Raw genomic sequence first — 25,998 nt, forward strand, 5'->3', positions numbered from 1 at the left:
CCTAAGCTGTGCCCAAATTTCCTGATCTACAGAAACTGTGACAGAATAAGTATATGTTGTTTGAAGCCACTAAATTTGTGGTAATTGGTTCCATGGCAATAGAAGATTATTAGTTGTATTAAACATTTATGGTGGTAGTTAATGGTATAGGTAACATGATTTGACCCCTATGAATATAAAAATTGACTGAAAAGTTAGTGTTATAACCAGACTCTACTATAGCAATATAATATATATATCAAAGGACATGAAAAGAATTAGACATATCAGGAAAGAGGCTTGATGGAGTAGGGCTGATGTGGTTGAACCAAGTTAAGACAGACAATTAATATGCAACACTTTACAGCAGAGATTGGTAAGAATGATTTTCTCCATCTTGGATAAAGAAACGTAGGGACCAAAAGGTGGACAAAAAGGGTAACATGACTTAGCAATACTTTCAGTGTGGAGAAGATGTAAATATCATTCATAATTTTGAATCTCTCTCTTGGAGATTGGGAAAATGGCAGTACCATCAACTGCATAAAGAAGTATGCAGAGAAAATAACAGAGTATATTTTCCTTGTATGCTGTAAAGCAGGGGTCAACAAACTATGGCCTGCAGTCCAAATAGCCTAGAACCTGTTTTTGTAAATAAAGCTTTACTGGAACACAGCTGTGCCCATTCCTTTGCATATTGTCTGTGGGTGTTTTTGTGACAATGGCAGCATTAAGTAGTTTCAACAGAGACTATATGGCCTGAAAAGCCAAAAAAATTTACTATATGGCCTTTTTTTTTTTTAAATTTTTGGCTGCAATGGGTCTCCGTTGCTGTGTGCGGCTTCCTCTAGTTGTGGCGAGTGGGGGCTACTCTTTTTTTTTTTATACAGCAGGTTCTTATTAGTTATATATTTCATAATATTAGCATATATATGTCAATCCCAATGTCCCAATTTATTTCACAGCCACCACCACCCCCAACACTTTGCCCTTTGGTGTCCATACATTTGTTCTCTACATCTGTGTCTATTTCTGCCCTGCAAACCGGTTCATCTGTACCATTTTTCTATGTTCCATATATATGTGTTAATATATAATATTTGTTTTTCTCTTTCTGACTTACTTCACTCTGTATAACAGTCTCTAGATCCATCCACGTCTCCACAAATGACCCAATTTCGTTCCTTTTTATGGCCGAGTACTATTCCATTGTATACATGTACCACACCTTCTTTATCCATTCATCTGTCGATGGGCATTTAGGTTGCTTCCATGACCTGGCTATTGTAAATAGTGCTGCAATGAACATTGGGGTGCATGTGTCTTTTTGAATTATGGATTTCTCTGGGCATATGCCCAGTAGTGGGATTGCTGGGTCATATGGTAGTTCTATTTTTAGTTTTTTAAGGAACCTCCATACTGTTCTCCATAGTGGCTGTATCAGTTTACATTCCCACCAACGGTGCAAGAGCGTTCCCTTTTCTCCACACCCTCTCCAGCATTTGTTGTTTGTAGATTTTCTAATGATGCTCACTCTAATTGGTGTGAGGTGATACCTCATTGTAGTTTTGATTTGCATTTCTCTAATAACTGGTGATGTTGAGCAGCTTTTCATGTGCTTCTTGGTCATCTGTATGTCTTCTTTGGAGAAATGTCTATTTAGGTCTTCTGCCCATTTTTTGATTGGGTTGTTTGTTTTTTAAATATTGACCCAGCACCACTCATTGAAGAGACTGTCTTTTCTCCATTGTATATCCTCGCCTCCTTTGTCATAGATTAGTTGACCATAGGTGCGTGGGTTTACCTCTGGGCTTTCTATCCTGTTCCATTGATCTATATTTCTGTTTTTGTACCAATACCATATTGTCTTGATTACTGTAGCTTTTTAGTATAGTCTGAAGTCAAGGAGTCTGATTCCTCCAGCTCCATTTTTTCCCCTGAAGACTGCTTTGGCTATTCAGGGTCTTTTGTGTCTCCATACAAATTTTAAGATTTTTGTTCTATAAAAAAAAGCCATTGGTAGTTTGATAGGGATTGCATTGAATCTGTAGATTGCTTTGGGTAGTATAGTCATTCTCACAGTATTGATTCTTCAAATCCAAGAACATGGTATATCTCTCCATCTGTTTGGGACATCTTTGATTTCTTTCATCAACATCTTATAGTTTTCTGAGTACAGGTCTTTTACCTCCTTAGGTAGGTTTATTCCCAGGTATTTTATTCTTTTTGTTGCAATGGTGAATGGGATTCTTTCATTAATTTCCCTTTCTGATCTTTCATTGTTAGTGTATAAGAATGCAAGAGATTTCTGTGCATTAATTTTGTATCCTGCAACTTTACCAAATTCATTGATTAGCTCGAGTAGTTTTCTGGTGGCATCTTTAGAATTCTCTATGTATAGTATCATGTCATCTGCAAACAGTGACAGTTTTGCTTTTTCTTTTCCAATTTGTATTCCTTGTGTTTCTTTTTCTTTTCTGATTGCCATGGCCAGGACTTCCAAAACTATGTTGAATAATAGTGGTGAGAGTGGACATCCTTGTCTTCTTCCTGATCTTAGAGGAAATGCTTTCAGTTTTTCACCATTGAGAATGATGTTTGCTGTGGGTTTGTCATATATGGCCTTTATTATGATGAGGTAGGTTCCCTCTATGCCCACTTTCTGGATAGTTATTATCATAACTGGGTGTTGAATTTTGTCAAAACCTTTTTCTGCATCTATTGAGATGATCATATGGTTTTTATTCTTCACTTTGTTAATATGGTGTATCACATTGATGGATTTGTGTATATTGAAGAATCCTTGCATCCCTGGGATAAATCCCACTTGATCATGGTGTATGATCCTTTTAATGTGTTGTTGGATTCTGTTTGCTAGTATTTTTGCATCAATATTCATCAGTGATATTGGTCTGTAATTTTCTTTTTTTGTAGTATCTTTATCTGGTTTTGGTATCAGCGTGATGGTGGGCTCATAGAATGAGTTTGGGAGTGTTCCTTCCTCTGCAATTTTTTGGAAGAGTTTGAGAAGGATGGGTGTTAGCTCTTCTCTAAATGTTTGATAGAATTCGCCTGTGAGGCCATCTGGTCCTGGACTTTTGTTTGTTGGAAGATTTTTAATCACCGTTTCAATTTCATTACTTGTGATTGGTCTGTTCATATTTTCTATTTCTTCCTGGTTCAGTCTTAGAAGGTTATACCTTTCTAAGAATGTGTCCATTTCTTCCAGGTTGTCCATTTTATTGGCATAAAGTTGCTTGTAGTAGTCTCTTAGGATGCTTTGTATTTCTGTGGTGTCTGTTGTAACTTCTCCTTTTTCATTTCTAACTTTATTTATTTGAGTCCTCTCCCTCTTTTTCTTGATGAGTCTGGCTAAAGGTTTATCAATTTTGTTTATCTTCTCAAAGAACCAGCTTTTAGTTTTATTGATCTTTGCTATTGTTTTCTTTGTTTCTATTTCATTTATTTCTGCTCTGATCTTTATGATTTCTTTCCTTCTACTAACTTTGGGTTTTGTTTGTTCTTTTTCTAGTTCTTTTAGGTGTAAGTTTAGATTGTTTATTTGATATTTTTCTTGCTTCTTGAGGTAGGCTTGTATTGCTATAAACTTCCCTTTTAGAACTGCTTTTGCTGCATCCCATAGGTTTTGGATAGTCGTGTTTTTGTTATAATTTGTCTCTAGGTATTTTTTTATTTCCTCAGTGATCTCTTGGTTATTTATAACGTATTGTTTAGCCTCCATGTGTTTGTGTTTTTTACATTTTTTTCCGTGTAATTGATTTCTAATCTCATAGCGTTGTGGTCGGAAAATATGCTTGATATGATTTCAATTTTCTTATATTTACCGAGGCTTGATTTGTGACCCAAGATATGATCTATCCTGGAGAAGGTTCCATGTGCACTTGAGAAGAAAGTGTAATCTGCTGTTTTTGGATGGAATGTCCTATAAATATCAATTAAATCTATCTGGTCTATTGTGTCATTTAAAGCTTGTGTTTCCTTATTAATTTTCTGTTTGGATGATCTGTCCATTGGTGTAAATGAGGTGTTAAAGTCTCCCACTATTATTGTGTTACTGTCCATTTCCTCTTTTATAGCTGTTAGCAGTTGCCTTATGTATTGAGGTGCTCCTATGTTGGGTGCATATATATTTATAATTGTTATATCTTCTTCTTGGTTTGATCCCTTGATCATTATGTAGTGTCCTTCCTTGTAACATTCTTTATTTTAAAGTCTATTTTATCCTATATGAGTATTGCTACTCCAGCTTTCTTTTGATAATCCATTTGCATGGAATATCTTTTTCCATCCCCTCACTTTCAGTCTGTATGTGTCCCTAGGTCTGAAGTGGGTCTCTTGTAGACAGCATGTATATGGGTCTTGTTCTTGTATCCATTCAGCGAGCCTGTGTCTTTTGGTTGGAGCATTTAATCCATTCACTTTTAAGGTAATTATCGATATGTATGTTCCTGTTACCATTTTCTTAATTGTTATGGGTTTGTTTTTGTAGGTCCTTTTCTTCTGTTGTGTTTCCCAGTTAGAGAGGTTCCTTTAGTATTTGTTGTAGAGCTGGTTTGGTGGTGCTGAATTCTCTTAGCTTTTGCTTGTCTTAAAGTTTTTGATTTCTCTGTTGAATCTGAATGAGATCCTTGCTGGGTAGAGTAATATTGGTTGTAGCTTCTTCCCTTTCATCACTTTAAATATATCATGCCACTCCCTTTTGGCTCATAGAGTTTCTGCTGGGAAATCAGCTGTTAACCTTAAGGGAGTTCCTTGTATGTTATTTGTCGTTTTTCCCTTGCTGCTTTCAATAATTTTTCTTTGTCTTTAATTTTTGCCAACTTGATTACTATGTGTCTTGGCGTGTTTCTCCTTGGGTTTATCCTGCCTGGGACTCTCTGCACTTCTGGGACTTGGACGGCTATTTCCTTTCCCATGTTAGGGAAGTTTTTGGCTATAATCTCTTCAAATATTTTCTCACGTCCTTTCTCTCTTCTCCTTCTGGAACCCCTATAATTGGAATATTGTTGAGTTTAATGTTGTCCCAGAGGTCTCTTGGGCTGTCTTCATTTCTTTTCATTCTTTTTTCTTTATTTAGTTCCGTGGCAGTGAATTCCACCATTCTGTCTTCCAGGTCACTTATCCGTTCTTCTGCCTCAGTTATTCTGCTATTGATTCCTTCTAGTGTATTTTTCATTTCAGTTATTGTATTGTTCATCTCTGTTTGTTTGTTCTTTAATTCTTCTAGGTGTTTGTTGTTTAATTCTTCTGGGTGTTTGTTAAACATTTCTTACATCTTCTCAATCTTTGCCTTCATTCTTTTTCCGAGGTCCTAGATCATCTTCACTATCATTATTCTGAATTCTTTTTCTGGAAGGTTGCCTATCTCCACTTCATTTAGTTGTTTTTCTGGGGTTTTATCTTGTTCCTTCATCTGGTACAAAGTCCTTTGCCTTTTCATTTTGTCTATCTTTCTGTGAATGTGGTTTTCCTTCAACCGGCTGCAGAATTGTAGTTCTCCTTGCTTCTGCTGTCTGCCCTCTGGTGGATGAGGCTATCTAAGAGGCTTGTGCAAGTTCCCTTATGGGAGGGACTGGTGGTGGGTAGAGCTGGGTGTTGCTCTGGTGGGCAGAGCTCAGTAAAACTTTAATCTGCTTGTCTGCTGATGGGTGGGGCTGGGTTCCCTCCCTGTTGGTTGTTTGGCCTGAGGAGACCCAGCACTGGAACCTACCCAGCTTTTTGGTGGGGCTAATGGCGGACTGTGGGAGGGCTCACACCAAGGAGCAGTTCCCAGAACTTCTGCTGCCAGTGTCCTTGTCCTCACGGTGAGACACAGCCACCCCCGCCTCTGCAGGAGACCCTCCAACACTAACAGGTAGGTCTGGTTCAGTCTCCTACGGGGTCACTGCTCCTTCCCCTGGGTCCCGATGCGCACACTACTTTGTGTGTGCCCTCCAAGAGTGGAGTCTCTGTTTCCCACAGTCCTGTCGATGCCCTGCAATCAAATCCTGCTAGCCTTCAAAGTCTGATTCTCTAGGAATTCCTCCTCCCATTGCCGGACCTCCGTGTTTGGAATCCCGACGTGGGGCTCACAACCTTCACTCCAATGGGTGGTATAAGTGTTCTCCAGTTTGTGAGTCACCTACCCAGCAGTTATGTTATTTGATTTTATTGTGATTGCGCCCCTCCCACTATCTCATTGCAGCTTTTCCTTTGTCTTTGGATGTGGGGTATCTTTTCTGGTGAGTTCCAGTGTCTTCTTGTCAATGACTGTTCAGCAGTTAGTTGTGATTCCGGTGCTCTTGCAAGAGGGAATGAAGGCATGTCCTTCTACTCCACCATCTTGAGCCAATCTCTTGGAGTTGCTTTTGATGTTAATCATTTGACCAACAAGACAAATTCAGGATTTAGTCCAGAGTATAGTTATCACTGAGACACCTGCTCCTCGCAGATCCCAGAAGCTTGTGGGCGCCCTCCGGGGGCTACTCTTTGTTGCGGTGTGTGGGCTTCTCATTGCAGTGGCTTCTCTTGTTGTGCAGCATGGGCTCCAGGTGCACAGGCTTCAGTAGTTGTGGCTTGTGGGCTCTAGAGTGCAGGCTCAGTAGTTGTGGTGCACAGGCTCAGTTGCTCTGTGGCATGTGGGATCTTCCCGGACCAGGGCTCGAACCCTGGTCCACTGCATTGGCAGGTGGATTCTTAACCACTGAGTCACCAGGGAAGCCCATACTATATGGCCTTTTGCAGAAATGTTTGACCATCCCTGCTATAATGCACAGTATGCCCATAGTCCCTGGCACATAGCAAGTTGCTTAAGGTATGTTAATGAGTATTATCATTAAAATTTATTTGTAAAGGTCTCTACTAAATAGCCTGGACAAATATTACTAAAAGTTCTTATTCTTCCCTCTGGTTTGAATGTTTCAGAGTCCATGGCTCTCATCCTTCTTCCACCTTCTAGTACAAGAAATGTAGATAAACAATTGATATGGGTAGAAAAAAATTAAGATTTTAGTCAGACCATTGCCCAAGGGTGTAATTCATAGCCTATAAATCTCATAAAAAGGTCAAGCAGATAATATGCAAAACATGCAAACACATACTTTCTGTGGCAAAGAATGCTGTTGTCCCTCACTATACATTCTTCCATTCTTCCTTTAAATTACATATGTCCCATTGCCATCTATAGTTTAGCTAGGCACACAGCTGTCCAATTACAGACACATTTTGCAGCCTCTTTTGCAGCTAGAAACACCATGTGCCTAAAGTTCTCACCAATAGAAGGTAAGCAAAAGCCTTATACGCCTTGCTTGAAAAGGAAATTTGCTTGCCCTTTACTTCTCTTCCTGATTCCCACAGGGAGTTATGAAAGCAAGCAATTTAGCCAGCTAACCATGAGGACAAAGATAGCATGGTAGAAGATAGCAGAGCAACAAAAAGGAAGGAACCTAAGTCTCTGGCTGATCTTGTAGAGGAAAAGCATGGCTATTAACTCGGGACTGTTATGTAAGAATGATGTAAATTTCTATCTTCTTTGGGCCACATATCTTGGAGTATCTTACAACAGCTTTCCCTCCAATGTCATTCACTCCAAGGTCACACAATTATATACTAAAGGGAGCTACTATAGTTCCTGCCTTTGCAATGTGGATAAAAGAGTACTCTAGAGGGGCTTCCCTGGTGGCGCAGTGGTTGAGAGTCCGCCTGCCGATGCAGGGGACACGGGTTTGTGCCCCGGTCCGGGAAGATCCCACATGCCGCGGAGTGGCTGGGCCCGTGAGCCATGGCTGCTGGGCCTGCGCGTCCGGAGCCTGTGCTCTGCAACGGGAGAGGCCACAACAGTGAGAGGCCCGCGTACCGCAAAAAAAAAAAAAAAAAAAAAGAGAGTACTCTAGAAAATTCTAATAGAGAACCCCTCGTTTTTAATGTATGATGGTCCATTTGGTCTTTTTCAGGCAATGACAAAAGATAAACTTATGCTAACAAAATCTTTGTGCCCCCAATAATCAGAGAGAACTCAGTATGTTAATTAATCTATTCATCACAGAAGGAAGTGAGACAAAAGAGTTTAGTATATTTACAAGGGGATTGAACAGAGAAGTCAAGAGAGTTCAGTTCTGGAAGACACTCAGTAGAATAGTTAATGGGTTGTAACTACAAGGTCTCAATTTTTAAAAGGCCTTACTTCTTAGCTGCCAACGTGTTCAGGAGTGATGCCTCAGTTTCTGTTTCTCTGAACATCATTCCCAGAGTCTGTATAATTTCAATGCATGCCCTAGAAAACAAAGAGAAAAAAAATCACAGAAATGGCATGATTTCATTGTAAGTTCAGAATTCCACAAAATCAGTAATGCTCAATAGAACTGCATTCAGATAGCCATGTAGAAAAAAGTATAGGAAGGAAATTCTGTATATTAAATTGCCAACATCGGTTGAGTGTCTACTCTGTGACTGCTACATAGTAAGCACTCAAAAATATTTGTTGAATGAATGAATTAATAGGTGCATGTCAGGATTAAAAGTCATTTACATATTGATTTTTGCACTTATTTTTTGCAAAGTTTTAATGATAATCACGCTATTTTTAAACTACATTTAATAATTTTAACTGTTTCAAGTAGTAATTTCTGGCTCAAAATTTCAAAGGTAAAAAAGGGAATACAGTGAAGGTGTCTTTTATTCATACACTCATTTTTTTCCCTTTTGGGACAGCCAGTATTACTAGTTTCTTGTGTAGTTTTTCTTTAACTGTACAATTAGAGCAAAATAAATACTATTTTTAAAAAATCTATGTGAAGCAAAACTTGCTGCACTATTAATCATTAATACAGTGTATATTTTGCCCAGTGCCTTCCATTTATCTTGAACATCCTAGGGAAAAAATATCTGTGATTATCCAGTTAGTACTTACACCAGCTCATCAACACTTTGGCTTTTATTTTGATGTGCATTCTTGTCCCTAGTCTCTGGCAAGTACTCATGAAGTTTGTTCACTAGGAAATAAAAAAGGTCACTGGTCTGTGAAAGCAAGCAGGAAAGAAGACGGTAATTAAGGTATCTGTTGGCAAAACTCTCAATTCTTACATAATAAAAATAATAAGAAATGATTTGTTCTTCAATTTGGGAGAAAGTGATTTACATTCTCTCTCATTAACACTAGCATAACCCAAATTGAAAATATACTTTTACTTACAACCAGGAGACCATTGTCCTGGTGAACAGAGCCAGAGCTAAAACCTAGCGGGTGATGCTGAGATGCCTTCTAGGCCCAGCTTCACCATTAATAGTGAAGATCATCCAGAAGTAGGTATATAACCTTAGGCTAGTCATTCAGTCACCTTGGAATAATAATATTAAAGGGGGGCCACTATATTTCCTGCCTTTCCAAAGTAATTTGGCCTTTGTGAGGACATAATGAAATAATGGCTAGAAAAGCACTCATTTAAAACTGTTTACTAATTCAGAAACAAATGTACAGCACTGATATAGCCTATGAAGATGGTGCAGAATGATTTTAATACTTCTGTTAATACAGTGGAAATGTAGATTGCCATTTCTGCCAAAATAAACACTGACTTAAGAGTGTGGGAACCAGTTTTTTTCTGTTCCTATCCAGTCTCATGAGATAATTGAGCATGAAAATAAGCACAGGCCCATGAAATCAGGCAAGCTGGTACTAATGAGAATTGGATATAATTGCTTCTCTTTTCTATTCCTCTACTGTTCATTTTTTTCCCAGCACTTTTGTTTACTAGTGGCAACTTAGACTCTTTGTTTAGACAGTTATATGTGTGCTCAGAAGAGGCTGAGGATGGCAGGTGGAGAGAGGGAAGGACAAAAGGAGCAGGACGTACACCTTGGCCCTCTCAGAAGTGCTGGGGTTGCAGAGTGTGGTAACTTTACACGCTGACTCTGGAGCCAGGTTCTTTGAGTTCAGATACCAGCTCTGCCACTGGGTAGCTGTAGGACATTTGGCAGATTACTTATACATTCTGTGACTTTTCATGTCTAAAATGGGATTAATAGAATCACCTCATGAGGCTGATGTGAGGATTAAGTAAGATATTATTTGTAAAGCCTGAACAGTACTCAATATATTGTATGTGCTTAATAAATATCAGTTATTATTGTGATCTCCCACCGCTCAGTGGTTCAGGAATTTTCACTTATAAAATATCTTCCGCCTACCAGCAACAACATGAAAGAGTCTCAAAAATATTATGTCAAAAGAAGCCAAACACAAAAGTGTACATAGTGTACAATTCCATGTAAGTGGAATTCTAGGACAGGCAAAACTAATCTATGACGACAGAAAGTACAATAGTTGCCTGAGGCCAGGGGTCAGAGGAAACTGACTGCCAGAGGGCACGAGGTAGCCCTAAGGGGTGATAGAAATGTTCTCAGTCTTGACTGGGGTGGTGTTTATACAGATATATACATTTGTTAAAACTCTTTACAATGCACTCAAAAATATGTGCACTTTATAATATGTAAATTGGACGCCAATGTTTCTCCAGAGAAGATATACAAATTGCCAATAAGCATGGGAAAAAATGCTCAACATCACTAATCGTTAGGGAAATGCAAATCAAAACTATTAGGTACCCCCAACACCCATTAGAATGGCTACTATCAAAAACTCAGTAAAGGGCTTCCCTGGCGGTGCAGTGGTTGAGAGTCTGCCTGCCGATGCAGGGGACACGGGTTCGTGCCCCGGTCCGGGAAGATCCCACATGCCGTGGAGCGGCTGGGCCCGTGAGCCATGGCCGCTGAGCCTGCGCGTCCGGAGCCTGTGCTCCGCAACGGGAGAGGCCACAACAGTGAGAGACCCGCGTACCGCAAAAAAAAAAAATCAGTAAATAACAAGGATGTGGAAAAACTGGAGCCCTTATGCACTGTTGGTGGGAATGTAAAATGGTATCGCTGCTGTGAAAAGCAGTATGGCAGTGCCTCAAAAAATTAAAAATAGAATTACCATGATTTAGCAATTCTGCTTCCAACTATACTCCCAAAAGAATTGAAAGCAGGGTCTCAAAGAGATACTTACACACCCATGTTCATAACAGCATTATTCACAGTAGCTAAAATGTGGGAGCAACCCAAGTGCTAATCAATAGATGAATGGATAAATAAAATGTGGTATTACATACCTGGAATATTATTCAACCTTAAAATGAAGGAAATTCTGACGTATACTATAACATCAATGAATCTGGAAGACATCATGCCAAGTGAGATGAGCCAGTCACAAAATGACAAATGCTGTATAATTCCTCTTACATGAGGTATTTAGAATAGTCAAACTCATAGAAGCGCAAAGAAGAATGGTGGTTGCCAGGGGCTGGGGGGAAGGGGAAATGGGGTGTTGTTGTTTAATGAATATAGTTTCTGTTTTGTAAGATGGAAAGAGTTCTGGAGAAGGATGGTGGTGATAGATATACAACATGAGTGCCTAACACTGAACTAGACACTTAAAAATGGTTAAGATGGTAAATTTTATGTTATATGTATTTTACCATAGTTTTTAAAAACTGAAGGAAAAAAAAACTTCATGAAGAAAAAAAGAAGGGTTGGGAAATAACATGTCTAGAGAACTCTTTCATTCATCATTGAACATGTAACTATTGATTGCCCCCATGTGGCAGTTACTATGCTAAGTAATGAGAATAACATCTTAAGCAAAACTGGCAAATTGGACATGGTGTCTATACTCCTAAAGCTTGCAGTTTAGTCAACCTGTACAAAAGTGTTATCGTAATTTAAATTTTTTCTTGTAATAAAATTGAAGAATAAAAATTACCTAACAGAGGAAAATTATATCCCAATGAAGTTGATTTTTAAAAGGGAAAATGATATACATTTGACCCTTGAACAATATGGGATCTGAGTATAACTTACAGTCAGCCCTCCATATCTGCGGTTCCACACCTGTGGATTTAACTAACCGTGATCATGTAGTACTTTAGTATTTACTATTGAAAAAATCAACATATAAGTGGACCCAAGCAGTTCAAACTAATGTTGTTCAAGGGTCAACTGTATATATTATGATTATATAATATTATATTGTTTATTATATGATTATAATAATTGTATTATTAATTATAAGAATATGCCTATAGTTATTCATTATATTACTTTTATTATAATTTTTAAATATATATGTATAATTTCCCATCCTCTTACCCAAGAACCAAAAATTAAAGCTGCCTCTAATCTCCCCACCCCAGTGTGGGTTCTTAAAGGAGCTTCACATAAACTTACATTCTGCAGGGAGCCCAGCACAAAGTTGGAAAAAAACACTGCTTTAGCTTAAGGCTATGATAACCATTTAAATAAAAGAGCTCCTAAAAGAAGATTAAAATGTTGAGTTTTACTAGTCATATTTGTTAACTCTGTGTAAATGAATATGAGACTAGATTTTGGTTGCAGATTAGAGAGAGAACATAAGGCTACCAGCGCTGAGGGACACAACGTACTCCACTGAAGTAGGGAAAGACCCCAAACAGGGAGACTACCTATGTGCCTTTTATTTCCCTCTCTATTCACTTTGGCCTTTCATTTTTGACAACTAAATTAGAAGATCTTCTATTGTAGTCCATCTAAGGACATTACATTAAAGTACGGCTGCAGAATTTTCAAGTAAGAAGCAGAACATGAATGCTTTACTCCTAGACTTCCAATCAGGTTAATTTTTCACAAGAGAATAAAATTTCAATTTATTATGAATTGGTGTGACCTGATATATGCAGGCATTATGTTAGGCCTTAGGGAGAATACAAAGATGAGTATGACACATGCCTGTCCTGAAGAAGCTTATAGAATACTATGGTAAATAAAAAATATATACCAAGCAAAAAGGAGAATGTCTGTGCTAATTCTTGAGGGTAGGGAGTGTGTCTTAGTCATGGTTGCATTTCTAGTGCCTAATTACTACGCCTAGCACAGAACAGGCATGCGATAGATGTTTATTGAATCGTTAAAGAGAAAGTGCTATGGGAGATGCTGTAGAACTGCATTGTCCAATACAGAAGCTGCTAGCCACATGTGGCTATTTACATTTAAATTGACTAAAACTGAATAAAATTGATGTTTCACTTCCTTGGTCACTAGCCACGTTCAAGTGCTTAATAGCCACATGTGGCTAGGTGGCTACTTTATTGAACGGTGCAGATTATAAAATATCAAGGAGAGTTCTAAGGCACAGAACTGCCATAACAGATCAAAAAGAGGAAGGTACCAAAGTTCTCCACTGAGGAAAGGCAGAAGAACAGCATTTGAGATGAGCCTTGGAGAATGAATGGGTAGGATTTTAACAGGAGAAAATGGAAAGAGTATCCTAGAGAAAGCAGTAGTAGGGGAAAACGTGGAGGGGCTGGGAAGGGCAGGGTGTTCAAATCATTTCACATGGTTCAAGCTTTTACAGAAAAGAGGTGAGAGTGGTGAAGTGGTGGGTTGAGTGGGCTAGACCTGGTTTTATTCCCTTTCTCTGCATCCCTCTTTTCCTCCACAGCCGAGGCCACCTGCTTCAGGCCTGTTTTAAGATTGGAGACACTTAAGACCAACATTCTGGCATTCAGCATCAACACCCCTCTTCCGAGTCTAACCCTTAGGTGGTAGCTCCGTTCTCCTCCCTAGACATCTGCTTTAAATCAATCCCCTGATTGTGTCCAGGTTGTCTAGGTGGACCTCTTCTTTGGGCCCTGAGCTAAGTCCTTTGCCAGTCCTTTCCCAGCTACTGACTTTACTCTTGACTTTGTATCGTTGCTACTGCCCCCAACCCCACATTCCGTGAAGGCCCTGTTCCCAAATCCTAAACGTGCAGATCTTGCTGGTGCCAAATGTTTATGCAGACATCTGGGTGTAATCCACCCACATACTATAACGCCCTGATATTTCTCATTTTGCACATTCTCTTTGTAGAGATCACTCTCGTCCTTGGGCACTGTGCCTTCTCCCTTAGCATCTACAGCTGGATTCGTTTTCCCAGTGGCTGCCCTCTGTAGATGTTGGCCCCTTCCTGATAACCCACCCTGCAAAATAAAGGCCATGCCTGTCCAAATTTGGAATCTGTGACAAGAGGTCAGTAGTGGAGAGCCTTAAATGCCAAAGCCAAAGTGCTTGTACTTAATAAGGAGAGCCTCAAGAAGTTTTTGAGGAAGCAAAGTCCTCACAATCAGTGTTATAGATGAGTAAACACTATGTAGGTTGGACTGGAGAGGTTTATTTGGGTGGGAGATAATACCAATTTCTTTAGCCTTTCCATGTGGACTCTTCATAACCATATGTAAGTCATTTTGGTGCCTGTCCCTGTATTTTCCATAATTCTCTGAAGTCTTTTAGTTAAAACTTGGATGGTGTATTCCTAACAGGGTCTATCTAGCTCAAGCATTTTTGATTATACAGCACTACATCATCCTTACCTGCCTCAATGTTGGGGACACTTGATACTCTATTCTCTGTAGCTACTCTGCCCTCTAATTAGGGTGATCAACCATCCCAATTTGCTTGGGACTGGTCTACCTTTTGCACTAAAAGTCCCAAGTGCCATGAACCTCCTCAGTCCCAGGCAAACTGGGACAGTTTGTTATCCTAGTCTAGGTAAACCAGGATGGTTGGTCATCAGATGTGTCAAGCACTTAGAATCTAAGAAATGGCCAAGACTGTCAGGTATGGCTGGGGAAGCTGTGCACTTCCCAACTGTGCAATAAAATGGTGGCAACTGTGTATAAGACCACTAACCAGAATGAGTCTCATTAGCACAGCACCAGTACTCACCTGGGCTTCTCAATACCTTCACCTAAACCTCAGACTACAGGTCAGTCTTAAGAGTAAGTGTGTAACTTGCCAAGTAGGAGCTAGACTGCTTTGACTTCCCAGGAGTCACCTTTTAAAAAATAACAATCCTACATTCAAAAGTAACTTTTTTTTTTTTTGCGGTACGCGGGCCTCTCACTGCTGTGGCCTCTCCCGTTGCGGAGCACAGGCTCCGGACACACAGGCTCAGTGGCCATGGCTCACGGGCCCAGCTGCTCCGCGGCATGTGGGATCCTCCCAGACCGGGGCACGAACCTGTGTCCCCTGCATCGGCAGGCGGACTCTCAACCACTTCTCCACCAGGGAAGCCCCAAAAGTAACTTTTTAATTATATTTTTATTGTAGGGGAACATACACGTAAGACTTCTTGAAATGTACTTTCTCATTTCACTGTCTATACTGAGACTTCTTGCATGCCAGGAGCTTCCCCTCGATCTCTCTTTTTTTGTGTCTGCTAACCCAACCCATGTGAGCTATTATCTTTTCCCTACTGCTCTCCCCTCTTCTGTCTCCCTGGCCCCAACACGCCATATACAATGATTCCATCACAACATTTCAGGCATCAAGATGATTGCATTAAATTTAATCAACATTTTAAAATGCAGCATCAGTATACAACATTTATTTATATTTTACTTTAAGCTTGAATATGCTGCATTTGATAAACAGGTAAAACAAGCTTTAAAGATTAAAAATAAGACAAAACAACTACTTTCCAGAAAAGACTTTTCAGAATGAAGTTTTTCGGGGCTGCTACTTTAAGTTCTGTAATTAAACAAAGTATCTTCCTCAAAGTGTTGTCTTTTTAAGAAAAAGTTCAGTTTTGTTGAGTGAAGTGCTTAATTTTCTCCTCAGATCTACAGAAAGAAAAGAAAATTTTCCATGGAAAAAATGATAAACAGCAGTTGAGGAATATCAACAATTATTGCTAGGTTTGTAAAACTTTGTTACTAACTGAATTTTAAGATAGTTTTGTACTTCTAGCTTTGTTACTTATCAGTAATGAAACTTGCTCCTCCCAAATTGAACTATTTATTAATCTCCAAACATACTTTTTTGCCATGCCCCTTTACTCAAGTTGTACATATCATGAATACTCTCATTGTTCCTGGAAAACTTCTGTCTCTCTTTCATAGTCCAGCACAGAGTTTGTTCACATACCATTTACCATAACCCACGAATCATATGTAATATTATTTGCTTAGTATTTTTTCTTGAAATCAACTCATTTTTTCTTAGAGAAATTTTTTATACAGAAAATTTTGTATCACTACTTCACATGGGAAAACCAGTACCATTTGCTATAAATAGCAGGTAACTGTAAAAATAGCAACAAAATTCTAAGTAGATGCTCCCTATTTTGAGCCTGAAGTCTGCTCTCCCTTTGACAAAAAGGCATATGAGCATGTGTTTGAGAGCTGCCACTACTGGCACCAAGCCAAGAGGTTCTCCCTAATGAGGTCAGACGAATTGAAAAAGGGAATCATTTTTTACCATGGAATTCAAAGTTATTTCATGCCATGTCAGAATACCACGTGAAGTCATCTTCCATTACTGCCCCATGTGCGTTCCACACTTCAGGAAAAGCTGGCTTAGCTGAAATGAGTTAACACCTTCTTCTCGGAGCTTTCCCTAATTCCACCAATGATGGGGAACCCTCTCCCATAGCACTTTTTCCATACTTCTTACACCACACTAATCCTACTTCACTCCATTGCAGTTATTTGTGTACTTGTCCTGGCCCCTCGGCTTTACAGCAACTTGAAAACACATTATCAGGTTAGATATTGTTTCCATCTCCCACTGTGCTCAATAATAACAACCTGTACTTAATTGAGCACTGACTCTATGGCGGGGTCTGGCCTGGGTTCTCTTCATGGACTAGCTCATTCAGCGTCACTAGGAGGGCTGAGCTGGGAATTACTATCGCATTTATAGAATGTTAGGTTAAGTAGCCTGTCCAAGCTAACACAACCAGTGATTCAGAGAAGCAGGGTGCAAGGTAACAGTAACAGAACATGTGTAGGTTGATGGAAATGTCTTAGAATTTCTGACTTGAAGTAAAAATATTTTTACCACTTATTCCACAAATCTTGATACCAGCCATTTATTCCAGTAATGCTACATGGAATCTTGGTTCTTGCCTACTCCTTCCCCCTTTATTTAAAAAAAATCTAAGATGCTCTCCTCTATGCAATCAATGAACCTCTCTTATTAACGCAAAAATTAAAACTTCATGAAAAACAGTCTCTTTTCTAGTGGAGATACTGGAGGAGATGATCATTAAGAATTCAGTCTAGCCATCAAAAAGACCACAAATAACAAATGTTGGCAAGGATGTGGAAAAAAAGGGAACCTCTGTACACTGTTAGTGGGACTGTAAATTGGGAGAGCCACTATGGAAAACAGTATAGAGGTTTCTCAAAAAACTAAAAATAGAACTACCATATGACCCAGCAATTCCATTCCTGGGTACTTATCTGAAAAAAATGAAAACACTAATTCGAAAAGAGACATGCACCCCAATGTTCATAGCAGCATTATTTACAATGGCCAACGTACGTAAGCAACCTAAGTACCCATCAGCAGATGAATGGATAAAGAAGGTGTGGTATATATACACAATGGAATACTACTCAGCCATAAAAAAGAATGAAATTTTGCCATTTGCAACAACATGGATGGACTTGGAGGGCATTATGCTAATTGAAATAAGTCAGATAGAAAAAGGCAAATACTGTATGATATCACATATATGTGGAATCTAAAAAATAAAACAAACTAGTGAATATAACAAAAAAGAAACAGACTCACAGATCTAAAAAACAAACTAGTGGTTACCAGTGAAGAGAGGGAAGGGGAGAGGGGCAAGCTGGAGGTAGGGCATTAAGAGGTACAAACTACTATATATAAAATAAATAGGGGGACTTCCCTGGTGGTGCAGTGGTTAAGAATCCACCTGCCAATGCAGAGGACATGGGTTCAAGCACTGGCCTGGGAAGATCCCACATGCCACAGAGCAACTAAGCCCATGTGCCACAACTACTGAGCCTGCGCTCTAGAGCCTGCAAGCCACAACTGCTGAGCCCAAGTGCCACAGCTACTGAAGCCTGCGTGCCTGGAGCCCGTGCTCCGCAACAAGAGAAGCCACCACAATGAGAAGCCCGCACACCGCAACAAAGAGTAGTCCCCGCTCGCTGCAACTAGAGAAAGCCCACAGCCACCACCATGAGAAGCCCGCACACCGCAACGAAGAGTAGCCCCCACTCGCCGCAACTAGAGAAAGCCCGCACACAGCAAGAAAGACCCAATACAGCCAAAAATCAATCAATAAATAAATTTATAAAACATAAAATAAAATAAATAGGGACTTCCCTTGTGGTCCAGTGGGTAAGACTCCACGCTCCCAATGCAGGGAGCCCAGGCTCGATACCTGGTCGGGGAACTAGATCCTGCATGCATGCCACAACTAAGAGTTCTCATGCCACAACTAAGAGTCTGCATGCCATGACTAAGAAGTCTGCATGCTGCAACTAAAAGATCCCACGTGCATCAACTAAGACCCAGTGCAACCTAAATAAATAAATAAATAAATATTAAAAATAAAAATAAATAAGCTACAAGGATATATTGTACAGCACAGGGAATATAGCCAATTTTTATAATAACTATAAATGGAATATATCATTAAAAGTTACGAATCACTATGTTGTACACCTGAAACATATAATATTGTAAATCAGCTGTACTTGAGTTAAAATAATGAAAGAATTCAGTGATAACAGTCATGGAGGCAGAAGAACATGATTATGAGCATAGAGGCAGTGTCAGACAGGCTGATCAATATCCTAGGTCTGCCCCTGTTCCTCTAAGTAACTACCATGGGCAAGTTTCTTAGTCTTTCTGTGCCTCAATTTCCTCATGTGTAAAATAGGGATGATGATAGTACCTATCCCATTGTGCTCTTTTGATACCTTAGTTACTTCACGTGCTTAGCATACAGTAAGTGTTTAATAAATGTTATCTAAATAACAGAGGAGTAAGCTTTGAGATCTTGCTTCCCTATACATCCATTTCTAACTACTGCCACGTGTCATTTGAAAAATAACCATAGGGGAGTGGGAAGGGTAAGCTGGGACGAAGTGAGAGAGTGGCATGGACATATATACACTACCAAATGTAAAATAGATAGCTAGTGGGAAGCAGCCACATAGCACAGGGAGATCAGCTTGGTGCTTTGTGACCACCTAGAGGCGTGGGATAGGGAGGGTGGGAAGGAGACGCAAGAGGGAAGAGATATGGGAACATATGTATATGTATAACTGATTCACTTTGTTGTACAGCAGAAACTAACACACCATTGTAAAGCAATTATTCTCCAATAAAGATGTTAAAAAAAACCCCATAAAATCCCTCTATTCTCTGAGAATGCCAAAAAACAGCAGAAATGTAGTTTTCACAAGGAAATGAGCTTAGAAAAGCAAAAGCCCAGAAAAAATACAATATCAGCACAATTATTTTGAAATTGATTTTCCAGTTTTTTCCGTTAAGAGTCAGCAATTTGCTAAGATCCATGTAGAAAGGAACTGTTTTTATCTTTTGGCACCTATGATATCATAGGTGCCAAAAGATTATAATATCAAACTATATTTTTTTCAAAAAGGTCAAAACAAATTTCATAAGAAAAAGCACACTAATCTCTTCATACTAAAAATCAATTAATATATAAATTGAGGTCTCATATACCTCATAAATTCAAGTTAGATTCAGTAGCCTATATTTCTACAGAGAAGTTATGGATAATCACAGTTTCTCTGAACATTCGGAGAATATTTGCTTTTACACAGATGACAAACTTTCTTTGACTAATTTAAATAAGAAAAAGTCTAGGCCAGAAGACTCCATTATTCAACTTAGGAATAAGAGGAAATTTTACCTTAATGTTAACAGATATTCTGTATTTTCATGAGCTAGAAAACATAAATTCACCCAAATAATGTAGCAGAAGGATTACTGATTTAATGATAAGCTCTATTTTTCCTATTTTTTTCGTTTTTCCAGACATTTAATATCAGTAATACCTTACATTTGAATAATGCTTTACAGCTGGTATGGTTTTTCATACATTATCTCAGAAGCTCTGTGTATGTGTTCTCAATGGTCAGATTACAGAACTCAAAACTGTGACAAAATCCTAATTTGAAAACCCAAAGAATATTTACTTCTTTTAAACTTCTTTAAACTTTTAAAGGTGCCTTGTAGGCACAGACTATTTCCTATGTATCTTGTGCATATATTTGCATCCTTCATGGTGCATTAACTTACTACACTTTAAATATGTTGCCTTCAGAAATTAACTTTACAAGAAATATGCTTTTCCTGAGTCAAGATAGTGGCAGAACTCTCCTTGCCTTCAGGGATAAATTTCAAGCCACACAAAGTAAGAGCCTGTTTTTATTATACAATTAGCTTTAAAATCACTTTACATAATATAGTACCAAAATTAAAACTGATACTTTTTTTTTAGAATAAACATAAGAAAACATGTAGAAATTCTAAGCTATCTGTATAATCATCTTTTAAAAAGAGAAATCCTGGGACTGGGCTTCCCTGGTGGTGCAGTGGTTAAGAATCCTCCTGCCGATGCAGGGGACACAGGTTCGAGCTCTGGTCCGGGAAGATCCCACATGCTGCGGAGCAACTAAGCCTGCGCACCACAACTACTGAGCCTGCGCTCTAGAACCCACGAGCCACAACTACTAAAGCCAGTGCACCTAGAGCCTGTGCTCCGCAACAAGAGAAGCCACTGCAATGAGAAGCTCGTGCATTGCAACAAAGAGTAGCCCTGGCTCACCGCATCTAGAGAAAGCCCACACGTGGCAACGAAGACCCAACGCAGCCAAAAATAAAATAAATTTTTAAAAAAGAAAGAAAAAAGCAGAAATCCCAGGACTTCCCTCGTGGTCCAGTGGTTAAGACTCCACACTCCCAGGCTTCCCTGGTGGCGCAGTGGTTGAGAGTCTGCCTGCCAATGCAGGGGACACGAGTTCGAGCCCTGGTCTGGGAGGATCCCACATAACGCGGAGCAGCTGGGCCCATGAGCCACAGCTACTGAGCCTGCGTGTCTGGAGCCTGTGCTCCACAACAAGAGAGGCCACGACAGTGAGAGGCCCGCGCACCGTGATGTAGAGTGGCCCCCGCTCTCCACGACTGGAGAAGGCCCTCGCGCAGAAATGAAGACCCAACACAGCCAAATAAATTAATTAATTAATTTAAAAAAAAACAAAAAAGACTCCACACTCCCAATGCAGGGGGCCCGGGATCCATCCCTAGGTGGGGAACTAGAGCCTGCATGCTGCAAAGAAGATCCCGAGTGCCGCAACTAAGACCCGTCGCAGCCTAATTAATTAATTAATTAATTAATTTAAAAAAAGGAAATCCCAAACATTATGTTATTTAACTCCTACATAACTCAGAACATATCTCGAAATAACTGGAACATTTCCTTGCAAAATCATCATTAGCACACCAACAAACCTATCAATAATTCTATGGTATTGTCTAATACCCAGTCCATATTCAAATGTTTTCTCTTGTCTTAATAATGTCTTTTTATATTTGGTTCATTAAAACCAAGATCTAAATAAAATAATTGTTATATTTGCTTGCTATGTTTCTTAGGTCTTTTAAAAACTTCTACTACGGAAAATTTCAAACATACGCAAAAATGGAGAAAGTCTTATAAGAAACCCTCACATACCCATCACTTAGCTCCAGTAATTTTCAACATTTTGCCATTCTTGTTTTATCTGTTCCCTTACACACACACACACCTTTTAAAATTTTGAGATAAAATATACATAACCTAAAATTTACCATTTTAACCATTTTCAGGTGTACAATTCAACGGCATTAAGTGCATTCACAATGTTGTGCAGTCATCACTACTATCCATTTCCAGAACTTTTTCATCTTCCCAAACAGAAACTCTGCATCCACTAAACAGTAAGTCTCCATTTCCTGTCTCTCCGTGGCTCCTGGTAACCTATATTCTGCTTTCTGTTTCTGTGAATTTGCCTATTCTAGGTGCCTCATATAAGTGGAACCATATAATATTTGTCCTTTTACTACTGGCTTATTTAACTTAGCATAATTTCTTCAAGCCTCATCCATGTTGTCACATGTATCAGAATTTCATTCCTTCTCAAGGCTGACACTCGCACACTTTTAAGTCAGATTCCAGTTTAATTGTTTGAACAAAGATATGTCATAGGTGGTGCTATGTGTTTCATGTTACATCAAATAATGAGGCACATTATAATTCTTTTAAGTGCTTCATTATAGCATCCCACTTAAGTGATTCTAAGACTGATCAGTGTTTAGTTATTTACATGATCCCTCCATTTTGAAATTCCACTTCACCTTTCTGTCTGATGGTTCCATCCACTGAGGATCTTTGCATAAATCTATTATTTCATCAGAGGTTAAAAAATGGTAACTTTCTAATTCTGTTAAACCTTCCACATTCATTAGCTGGAACTCTGTAAAATGGAATTTGCTCTCATCAACTTGGGCTACTTGGTTACCCTGAACTAATTACAGTTTATGCAGGAAAGGCAGGATAAATGCTTAATTCTTTCCATTTGTTTGCTGATTTGCAGAAAAATGAATTAGTGCCCTATTTACTTCTAATGGAGTTCAGCACATTTTTATTTCTTAACCGGGTGGGGGAGGGTAGGAGGGAGGACTTTCTGTCTATGATGCATCATTATACACTTTGGAATTTTTATATATTCGTTATGTTTTAACCATCTCATTCATTATTTTTTCTGATTCTTGATTTGTTCCATCTTTGGCTATCAGGAGGCCCTTCATGTGGGCTCCTGTGTCCTTTAGTTTGAGCCCTGTTACTCTTTGCATTCTGCCACAAGCTGTTTCAGACTCATTTGTATATTTCCTACCCCAGACCTAGAATCAGTCATTCTTCCAAGGAACTTTGGTTCCCTTTAATGGGGAATGAATTGTATCTTTTAAAATTAAACTTTCCCTTAGTTCACTTACATCACCCCCAATATACGTCACTATCATAAACCTCTCAAAAGTCACTCATGACTTACTTAATATCGAAATTATTGGTACCATCAATTGACAGAGTGCTCTCTAAGTACAAAGCACTGTTTTAAGTAAGAAAAACACGATAATTAATAAGACATACTCCTTGCCTTCCAGGGGCTCACAATCTATTGGAAGTAATAGTCATATCACAAGTAACTACTTCAATGGAAGGCTGACTGTGATAAGAACATAATAGAACTATGAAGTCTGGATAAAATCCAAACTCCTTTGCCTTGCATATAAGGTCCCAGCCTCTATCTTATTTCATTCATTCATTCATTCATTCATTGTATAAAGGCTTATTGGCAGCCTACTATGTGCCAGTGACCAAGGAATAGTCCCTGCCCTTAAGGAGCATATTGCATAATAGGGCAGCACATAAACAAGCAATCCATAATACAGAGTGGACAGTGCTGAGGACGTTATGGAGGGGCCCTCTTAACTTAGACTTGAGAAATGATTTTTAGACAAAGGAGTAGTAGAAGAGAGTAAGGTTCTAGAATAGAGGCCATCATGTTAGGGCCCAGATTAACAGGGAGCTTTTTGAGAGCTATGAGTTCATTTGGATCAGGGGCTTAGGGCAGGAGTGTGGAGGACACAATAGAAAAATAAAGAGACATCAGGAAGATTTGTAAAAAGCTGTTATAGAGTGTAGACCTTCTAAGGGCAATGGGGAGCTATGGAAAGGCTTTAAGGGAGGAGTTACACGATCACATTTGTGCTTCTGAAAGATTCCTCTGTTGTATTGAAGAATGGTCTAGAGAGGGGCAAGAGTGAAGGCAGAGGCCAGCCGGGAAAATACTGTCAGAGCCCAGAACAGATAATTGGATCTGAGCATGTGGCAGTAGAAAGAAGTGGGTGTTATCCAGATATATTCAATAAGTACAGTGAATCATGTGGTGACGACTGGATTAGGGGATGGGGATCTCGGGATGCAGGACTCTGGCTTAGGCTGTCTAGAGATAATGACATCATGCCCTGTTTAGGAAACACAGATGGAAGATCAGGTCACAGAAGGAAGAGGCTGAGTTCTGTTTTGAATATGCTGACGTTATGGCTCCTGTGAAACATACAAGAAGTGATATCCAGTGGGTAATTGTCTTTGCAATTCAGGGCGAGAAGAGATGTAGGTATAAATGTGATGGTCAGCATCACATAGAGTTAGGAGAGGCAAAGAGGGCGAACACCCCCCGGTGCAACTCTGTCCTGTCATCACTCCTTACCTATATGGCTTTTGACTTCCAGTAGCAGGACTGAGCTCACTAACGTATAGGGGATCTTGTAAAAGAGTAGCTTTCTGAAAGAGGAAACAAAGTGGGAATAGTTAGAATTTTTGTTTACTGAAAATCAATTCCCACTACTTTTAGTCAATATCATATATCCTTTAATCCCTTCTACAGTACATGATTTGTAACTCATTCCAGTATTTGCTAATACTACAGGGAATTTTTCCTTATATAGTTTTTTTAAAGTTTTAAACATAGCATTTGTTCATTATAAAATAGAATAATCTATCAAAATCAAACAGTACAGAAATGAAAAGTAAATGATAAAAGTTCCCTATCTCTCCCTACCCTTTCTGTCTCAATATTCAAAACACCTTACTATCGTTGGTTTGGTTTATATTCTTTCAGGCATATAAAAACATGTAATTATAGCATATACATTTATAATATTTACATGTTAGATGATATATTTTTATAATATGTATTTAATACTAGCTACATCATATCACATATTAATCTGGATTCTTTTTTTTTTTTTTTATTTTGCGGTACACGGGCCTCTCACTGTTGTGGCCTCTCCCGTTGCGGAGCACAGGCTCTGGACACGCAGGCTCAGCGGCCATGGCTCACGGGCCCAGCCGCTCCGCGGCATGTGGGATCTTCCCGGACCGGGGCACAAACCCGAGTCCCCTGCATCGGCAGGCGGACTCTCAACCACTGCGCCACCAGGGAAGCCCATTAATCTGGATTTTCTTTCACTTAATATATGGTGGACAGTTTTTCATGTCTATGTATATAGATTTACTTCAGCCTTTTTAATAATGATTACCCAGTATTACATAGCCGAGATATACAATAATTTTGTTAACTATTCCCCCATTAATGGGGTTATTTTTCCTTAAATCTTTAGTGCTGCCACTTCCCACTCATACTGGGTCTTCAAACAAATTGGCATGTAGTGTTCAGCAAGTTCTCTAAATAATTTTTTATTTACGTTGAGGCTTAACAGACAGGTCAGAAGGAATTTATGAAATGTTGCTGATTTACAACTCCAAACAACTCCTGTCTTATTCCTTAATAAGAGTAGGGTGGTGGGTGGGTGTGTAGGGGGGAATTATGTACTTTTTCTTACTATTTTTGTCATTGTTCTATGTTTAAAAAAAAAAAGATGCCTTTTTTTTCTCTCCAAGTGTTTGCCTTAAATCTAGAATTTTAATTTGAGGATATTCATTATTTAGCTTTCTAGCTGTTATTCCACAATGTATCAAGGGCAAAGAATTGCCATATTTTGTCTTTGTAGAATTTGAGATGCAAAGCAATGCAGATGTAATTACTTTTGGTGAAAGTTACAGATAAAATGGGTTACTGACAAGGACAACTCTTTGGAAACCTTTAAAATCAGAATGAGTGCTAATTTCTAACTGGATGGTTTAGGTTAATTTTACCTGAAAGTATACAGAGAGTTAAAATGTCTAATTCCTTTTCCCAGGAGCATCTATCCATACCTCAAGATGAAAGAAATCTCAAGGCACAAGAGAGCAATTACCCAAGATAATTCTGACAGATTTAGGAGATATTTTTGTCCATTTCCTAAAACTTATGAAGATAGCCAAGACTAACCAAAGGTAACCAACCTAATGAAAGACTTCAACAATGTCACAAAAAAGTCACAACTTTTAAAATGTTTATATTGTTAATATGTTATTCTCACTAGAATGAATGCTAACCTGATAGATTCATCATTTATATATGAAATATTTGCTTACTCAGTTTTCATCCTTCAAGGGATAGAACATTGTTTTTCTTTTGGCTGCACCGCGAGGCATGCGGTATCTTAGTTCCCGGACCAGGGATAGAACCCACA

General features: G+C 39.0%; 1 protein-coding gene across 1 annotated transcript in view; it reads right to left on the minus strand.

The window, feature by feature from the left end:
* Positions 1–25,998, minus strand: part of LOC309811962 (uncharacterized protein C12orf56) — a gene marked incomplete at both ends in the record, with an annotated part of 60,743 nt that overhangs the window by 14,755 nt on the left and 19,990 nt on the right. Inside the window, 6 exon segments of the mRNA XM_082635324.1 lie at positions 8,162–8,251; positions 8,888–8,994; positions 15,506–15,598; positions 15,601–15,619; positions 15,621–15,650; positions 24,132–24,205. Of these exon segments, the coding sequence (XP_082491450.1) occupies positions 8,162–8,251; positions 8,888–8,994; positions 15,506–15,598; positions 15,601–15,619; positions 15,621–15,650; positions 24,132–24,205 (413 nt within the window).

This window comes from Mesoplodon mirus, assembly GCF_964341445.2.
Source record: "Mesoplodon mirus genome assembly, chromosome: 11".
Lineage (NCBI taxonomy): Eukaryota > Metazoa > Chordata > Mammalia > Artiodactyla > Ziphiidae > Mesoplodon > Mesoplodon mirus.